Genomic DNA, 8265 nt, shown 5'->3' on the forward strand with positions numbered 1-8265 from the left:
ATCACAAGCTTCCTAACAGATAGGAAACAGCAGGTGAAGCTAGGAAAAATTACATCAGACACCTGTAAAATGAGCACAGGGGCCCCCCAAGGCTGTGTACTTTCACCACTTCTCTTCTCTCTGTATACCAATGACTGCATCTCAAATGATCAGAGGAATCATTGAGTCTGTCATCTGCACCTCTATAACTGTGTGGTTTGGTTCTGTAACCCAACAAGATCGACACAGACTTCAGAGAATAATCAGAACTGCAGAAAAAACAATTGCTGCTAACCTGCCTTCCATTGAGGACCTGTATACTGCACGGGTCAAAAAAAGGGCTGTGAAAATATTTACTGACTCCTCGCATCCTGGACATAAACTGTTTCAACTCTTACCCTCTAAACGTCGCTACAGAGCACTGCACACCAAGACAACTAGACATAAGAACAGTTTTTTCCCGAATGCCATCACTCTGTTAAACAAATAATTCCCTCGATAATGTCAAACTATTTAGTATATATTTATTATATAATTACTGCACTACTTTTTTCATCATTCCTATTACCCATCTCCTCCCAATTATGACTGTATGACTATAGCCTGTGCTGACATTTCATTTTATTTTATGATTTTACATTTTATGTTTTTATTACTATTGATTGTTTCCTGATTGCTTACTAGACCTATATGACAATCATTAAGTGCTGTACCTTATGATTCTTGACAAATGTATTTTCTTTTATGTACACTGAGAGCATATGCACCGGAGACAAATTCCTTGTGTGTCCAATCACACTTGGCCAATAAAGATTCTATTCTATTCTATTCTATTCTATTCTAAATGTGACATAAGTAAATCAATTTGTCTGACCAAGTTAGAAGAAAGGAAGTACATGGATGAAAAAGTACCATGATTTCCTGTAGTTCACGGTTTACATTTCCAGCAATCAAATCCCCCCTAACATTCCCCCCTATAAAAATCAAATAAATAAATAAACAAACAAACAAACAAACATTTTTCTCCTAAAAACTGGGCTGATCAAGGCACTAGAAAAGGATAATTACCTCATTCTTTTCCACCCAAGAGTCCCTTCCAACCTCTAGAAAATTGATCTCAAGAGCCACATGTGAACCAGTGGCCAAACACAGTGGTATGGCAGTAGAAAGAGAGCTTCTCCCTCTTTGACAAGTGGAGCTATCAGTGGGATTACATCTGTAGAAGACAGAGGGGGAAATCCAGTCCTCAACTTACATGGCTGTTACTCTAGTCAGAACCTATGACCCCATAAATCAACTCTCCAGGGGCTGTATGGGATTGCTGGGCAGGGGTGGAGAATGGACATGCAACAAACAACACAACCCCCCCCCCCCATATTCCATGGAAGAAAATATTCATCTAGAGCAAATATTTATCTAGACAAAAAGGTGGGTACAACTACAGCCCCAATAATAATTCATTCACTTACTCTTCATGCATTTGCTTCCATCGTGTTCTTTCACTTAACTAATCTTCCACATCAGTGTCATCTCAGATCTCCAGATAATTATAAAAATCATGTGTTTGACAGCACTGATTAAAATTCACAGACCAAATCAAATTTGGCTAAATTAAATCACTTTGAAGACCCACATCTCCCTTCCCCCAACCCCTCGGTTTATGTTTAGGTTTCCAACTGCAGAAACAATAAAACCTCCAAGGAGCAATATCTGCTACAGACCAATAACTGTGTTTAATATGTTCAGCTATGTCTTTCTAGATATTTGCTTTGGGAACTTTATGAAGTTGATACAGTAAAACTGCACAGTAAGCTTTATTTTGCTTCACTGTCCGTTTGTCTCAGGTTTCCATGCATATTTATTTATATTAAAATGTGAATAAAGTATGTGCAGGGCAGGGGGGAGACCAACTTGGAAAAGAAGGCTAAAATTAGATATATCCATTGCAAATTTGGTTTGCAGAAGAGTTTAACAGAAAGCATTCTTCTTTCATTGCTTTATCTGACAGCACTTTAAAAATAAATTGGCTTGATTAAGACACAATGGTACGCCATGACTGAGATCACACGAACAAGTCTAAAACAAAACTCAAAAGCTCACAGGATTCCTTTGTTGACTTCCATTCTTTCTTGTTCTCCTTCTACTAAAGAACTATCTCCTCCCTTGCTGTGCATGTAGCTGTGAGGGACAGGAGGCTGTTCTGTTTCTGCAAAGTAAAACAGTCACTCTGATGTTTTGACCCCTGAATCTATGAGAGTGCTGAGTGCTACTCTAGCAGTCAATGTTTTTCTGGAGAGTGATTGAGCGAGAGGGTATTTGTCCCAACAACAGAACAACTGCATGTATAGCACTGCCTGATATTGTGGCAGACTGGTGTAACACAACTTCTGGGAGAGGAGTGAATGTGAGGCCAGTCTCTGGTGATGAGCAGACCTGTTAACTACAAGCTTTAAAGAGACATAATGTTTATACAACACTAGCGTGCCCGGTCACGCGTTACTGTGGCTTCAGTCTGGTGAAGTGGAAAAGAAAGAAAAGGGAAAGCAAATGGTTTGAACATGTGTCATTGAACAATGCATGCAAGGGAGGGGAGGGGCAAGGGGCCCCTCGCTCCCCTCCATCTCTCCCGTTCCCTTGCATGGCACCCCGCCGCCTCCCTCCCTAACATTCCCCTTCCTTTGTTAGGGTGGGTGGCCCATGTCCAGATGGGGGACCCTGTTCCTTTCATTCCGTTCCCTTGCAGGCGAAGTGTGTTGCTGTTGACGTCTATCAGATGACACTGTTGTGGAACCATACCATGGTTCCAACTGTCACAAGTGTGGCAGGCACACAATACCTCTCACGGTTCGACTGAAACGCACCCCTAAGAGATGTGCGTATGAAAGGTTATCCATTTCTACTTGGCTTTCGGTTCCTATGTGTATGTGGGGGGGGGGGAGAACTGGGTGGAACGTAGCTTGTTATCATGGTTTACCTTGGCCAGTGTGGTACATGAACTAGGTAAGTAGCTTAAAACACGCTGAGAGGCATGAGTTACGTTGTGTTCAAATTTCAGAGCGTTTGGTCCAGCAAAACCCCAGACCCTCCCTCACCTTCCCCTTCCTCCGCTAGGGTGGGTGGGCCATGTCCAGATGGTGAGGTCATCGCTTTCACTCCAGATGGCAGCGGTTTTCAAAGAAGTCATGGTTGTTTCCCTTGTATCAGAGGGTGTTGTTTTGACGGCCAGCAGATGGCGCTGTTGCGGAACAGAACTGTGGCTCCAACTGTCACATGCGTGGCATGTACACAATAACTGGCACAGTTGTGACATGCACACAACAGGAGGTGTAGAAACATTATGGAAACCTGGCCACATGTGAATGCGACGTTGTGTGAAAATTTCATAGAACTCGATCCAGTAGTTTGGGAGATTACCTGTCAGCAGAAAACGCACTGATAGATTTTTATATATATAGATAATGTTTATACAAATTAATCTTCTCTGCGGTTTTATTTAACCTCCAGTTTCAATGATCTCTGTACTTTAAAAAGGATCAATACAAACCTTACTACAGTGACCCAAAGCTCTTACACTTGCTACCACTGTTTGCAATCTCAACCAACTCAACAAGCCAGAATCTGCCACAAGTCAGTGAGGGAAAGAAATGGAACATGCAAGGGAATGCACAAGCGTACACATTATTTCCAGGCTCATTCACAGTTTGGTAGTGCGCCTGTGCAGGAATGCCCCCACATCCCGAAGACTTGTTTAACCCAAATTTGATTAAGCATTTATGCATTTTAATTAGAATTGTATTTTCCTATTTAGACAGTAAAAAAATTTCGGATCAAAGTGACCTGATACAGTTAATGGCTTATGAACACTCTTTGCACACCGAATATCCCAGATCCAACTTCCAACGTATCCAGCCAAAAGATTCAGTTTGCATGGATAGAAAAGATGCAAATTCCCATCTTGAAACCACTGCCAGTCAGATTGGACTATACCAAGCTGAATAGACAATTCAGTATAAAAGCAGTGGTGGAAAGTGCTGCAGGCCACTGTTGACTTCATGGTATTCCTGTAGTGTTTTCAAGGCAAGAGATGTCAGAGGTGGTTTGCCACTGCCTGCCTATGCATCACGATCCTGAATTTCCTTGGGAGTTTCCCTTCCAAATACTAACTTCCCCTTCCTTTTGCATGGCTCTGGGTTTGAAAGTAACTTCAGAAAACACTGATTTTAAGACAGCTGCCAGTGCTGATACTATGCTGGGAAAATATTGGTGTATAGCGACAAAAGACCCAGCCGCTGTTAGTAACATAACCAAGCAAATGGATTTGGCCAGTAAACTCATACTGTTTAAAATGCAAACAGCTTTATTGAGAAAATTAGTAAGATGTTTAAAATCAAACAGAATTACAGCTTGGCAATAACAGGTATACCGAAAATAATAGTGCACACTCTCTACATAATCATAATCACTAAAGTCCTATATTCTTGTTCTTGAGGCCTTAAGTTGCAAAGCATAAGCAAAGTCTTCTCTGGCAGCAACAAAGTGGTATATGGGGGGGGGGGGTGTTGTTAAAAAGGAATGATTAACTTTTATAATGAAGATTCTCTATGGAAAATGATGGCCACAATCTGATAGCCCTTCTAACTGATCCTAGGACTGCCCTGACCAAACTTTGCAGGCTTGGGACAAATTGCCTCCTCCAAACTGGAAAAAGTAATTCACCCATCCCAGCCAGAAGCTTCTCAGCAACACTGAATGTTTTAAATTAGAATCAGCCTGCAAATTTGTCCTTGGAGGTAACCAATTACCTAAAAAACTTATCTGCACCTGGCCAAACTTCCAGAGGATTCTCTTAAGATGGATGCTTTCTTGACAGGGTGGGACAGATATATTTTGGTTACAGACAGATAAATCCACCCTGAACCCCGCCATAGCAGAATTTCAAAGGGAAAATGAACTCTTCAGCTCAGAAATCCTTGAGTCATTGAAAGAGTCCACTCTCCAATCTCTTTCCTCCACATTTCACCTCAATTCATAATGTCTTGGTTCCATCTCTCTTTACCTTCCAGTTTCCTCCAGGTCAGGCAACAGTGCTGATCTGGTGACCTATCTTCTCTGTTAGTCTTGTACCACAAATTCAAAACTCATCATTTACTGTCGAAGGCTTTCACGGACGGATTCAACTGGTTGTTGTGGGTTTTCCGGGCTGTGTGTGATCTACCAGGCCACGGCCACACAGACCGGAAAACCCACACCAACCAGTCATCATTTACTGTTTATTTTAAGATATATCACAAAAACCTTTGATAGTATATATTGAAACAGAATGTCCAAATTAAGAATGCTGTAAAATCAAATTTGTTCGACAACTCTGAAAAAAAGTATTTCAGGTATTTAAACCATGAGACACATCTAGAAAAGTTTACAGTATCAATGCAAGTAACTGGCAGCTACCTATATGTTTAAAATGCCAGTACCAGGCAGGGCTACAGCATTAAGCTACCAACTCCAGACAATTTTGTACTGAAGTAAATAGTTTGAAGAGTCAACCTCAAGGAACCATCATTTTGACAGCATGTTTTACTATTATGGGAAAAGAACTCCTTTCATTAAAAAAAACTCAACTGTTGCTCATATGTGTGTGTGCCAAGAGTTTTACATAACAGCCTGACTTCAGAAAACACCACTGCTAAAACAACAGTGTACTCAACAGAAAGTACTATGATCAATGTTGTAATATCTAATCCCTGAACACAAAGCTGACATTTCTAAAGTGGAAATGCTACAATGATGAACACAAGCCAGAATTCCTCACAGCATTTTAAATAAAGCATGTTGTTTAGGTCTTTCTGTGTGCAGACACACACACAGCAGCAGCATCACGACCAACGCTCCTGCAAAGAAAGTACACTAAGAAATCACTGCTACTGTGACAGACCTTTCCAAGAAGCAACACAGTTCTTTAACCCCAAGAATCTTGAGAAAGTCAAGATCAGCTTGCATTATGCTAAACAAACCATGGTAAAAAAAATACAGGGACACCTTTAAGTTCATACACATCAGCCCAGCTTCATTAAATCTGCAATATTCCAAATCCATGCCTGGTGCATAGAACAGACCATTACTTTCTGCCAGTATTGACCAGACCCTCCCACTCAGTAGGGGGATACTTCATAGGCTTGCTGACCTCTGGCCTTGCCCTTATAAATCAGGAGTCTGCAGTAGCGTTTTATTTCCTCCTTGCCCTGCATGCCTTTCAATCCCTCTGCCCTGCATCGCATTTTGTTTTGCCGCTCACAAGTTCTTCAGAGTTGACTCTTAAGATTTAATGCAGCCCCGGCCTGCCAAGAAGTTTGTCGAGGAATTCTGTAAATTTCTCTGGCAGCTTTTCTGGCTGACCATCTGGAGAATATTTCAGAGTAAGAGAGAGACCTGCAAAACCCTCCGGCTCCAGAGACCTCGATACGTGTGGTTCATGACTCCTCTACAAAAGCGCCAGTCGGACAGCTACGTCTTGTCATTGAGAAAGAGCGTCTCGTCTAGGCGTCTCGTCCGAACCGATCGGGAACGCAATAGTTTACAGGAAAGCATCGAAGGCCACTAGATCCACCCACCCCTTTCCCCTCAACTGTCCCTTTTCCATGATGGGGAGGGGGTGGACACGACCCGCTTTGTAAAAACAGGATGAGGACACGGGGATCGGAAAAATTCGTAAACATCTTTTTTAAAGGAAGCCGCCCCCCCCCTTTCAGAAGAAAGCAGAAGACATGAAGTCCAAACGCCCAATCTGCAAGTCATCTGCTTTTTTTTCGTCCTCAGAGAAAGCACATCTGGAGTTAAGATTCCCCAGCCCAGGCTGGAATGCGACTGGAGAAAGAGGAAAGTTGCAAGCAGATTCTTCCAGGACCAAGGAAGGACGGCCAAGTTGACGGTGACTCCCCCCCCTCCCCATCTCAATTCTACACAAACCGTGAAGTCACATGACAAGCATCCTCTCTCCCTCCCCCCCCCCCTTCCAGCTCACCCCCTTTACCTGCAGCCTCTCCGTTGCCGGCTGCCACATATTTCTCCCACTGGGACCTGGCGCGGAGAAGCGGGACACAATCGCGGATGAGCGGAGCGGCTGCACAGCTCTGGCCAGGCTCGCTCACATCTGCGCGGCGGCGTGTGGCAGGTCAAGGCGAGCCGCCAGCGGGCAAGCGGGGCGAGAAGCAAGCGCCGCCCAGCCGAGGAGAGAAACCCTCAATCAAGACTTCCTCGCCGGCTCCGCCGTCCTCTTGCGCCAGTCTCCACCTAAGGCCCCGAAGCGCAGCAGGAGAAGAGGCGGGCCAGCGGCGAGCCCCGCCCTCTCCCAGCCAGCCCCGCCCCCGATCCCGCCTCCTCCTTTAAGCCCCGCCCCGCCCTTCACCTCCTCTCCCTCGCACAAGTCACTCCCCCAACCCTTCTTTTCCCCCGGCGCAAACGCCACGCTCCGCAGCTTCCAGCCGTGTGCATTCTCTGGCGCGGTTGCTGCGGGCGCCTGACGCTGGCCGGCCTCCTGCTTTGCAACCCGGTGCGTCACAGACAACGCGGGATTGTGGCACGGCTGGCGGGGAGAGGGTGCTTGCCAGGGCGCGTCGCCACGCAGCACCCAGCTCCCATCTCGAGGCAGCAGGCACGTCAACCAGAGGGCTGGCAATGGAGAAAACGCCCTGGCACCGTTGGCTGCTCCGCGCGCACGCAGTTGCTGAAAGCGCGCTGATGTCGCTTCTGTTGAGTGACATTTGAGCGGAAAGGATGTTTTTGGCTGGATTTGCAATGACAGACTTGGTTTTTCCCGACCTTTCCAAGCCATCATTTTGAGCACGCCTTCTGGGCCCTCCTGCAATATGATGCGACCATTTCCTCTCTCAAATGCCTTGTGGGAGATTTTTCATCGCGGTTTCCTCATCCAACCCCAGTGTCCAAGTTTTGAGACTGTGGTTGGTCGCAATGAAAATGTTGTGTTGATCTATCAGCATCCTTTACCACTCAGTAGCACCATCTTGTGTGTCAACTCCTGCCTCCTTTTTTAAAAAAAAAAAGACCATGGTTTCGTCTTCATTTTTGAGAGGCACAAAAAAAGTTCAAAAACTTGAGTCTGAAACTTGAGTCTGAAATTGCATGAGTCTGAAATTGTATGAGTCTGAAATTGTGTGCATCGAGGAATGCTGCTGTAAATTTCGTTGTGCGTGCACAATGACAATAAAATGCTTATGCTTATGCTTAAAATATTATATTTTAATTTTCATTTTATAAATGACAAGTTTTCCT

The 8265-nt window shown here is 44.4% G+C and overlaps 1 protein-coding gene across 1 annotated transcript in view; it reads right to left on the reverse strand.

Moving 5' to 3' along the window:
- PID1 (phosphotyrosine interaction domain containing 1) overlaps positions 1-7335 on the reverse strand; it is a 125370-nt gene extending 118035 nt beyond the window's left edge. Inside the window, exon 1 of the mRNA XM_048506505.1 lies at positions 7007-7335. Coding sequence (XP_048362462.1) covers positions 7007-7036 — 30 coding nt within the window. The 5' untranslated portion in view covers positions 7037-7335. The remainder of the gene's footprint in view (positions 1-7006) is intronic.
- Between the last annotated feature and the right edge of the window lie 930 nt (positions 7336-8265).

The sequence above is a fragment of the Sphaerodactylus townsendi genome, linkage group LG08 (assembly GCF_021028975.2).
Source record: "Sphaerodactylus townsendi isolate TG3544 linkage group LG08, MPM_Stown_v2.3, whole genome shotgun sequence".
NCBI lineage: Eukaryota > Metazoa > Chordata > Lepidosauria > Squamata > Sphaerodactylidae > Sphaerodactylus > Sphaerodactylus townsendi.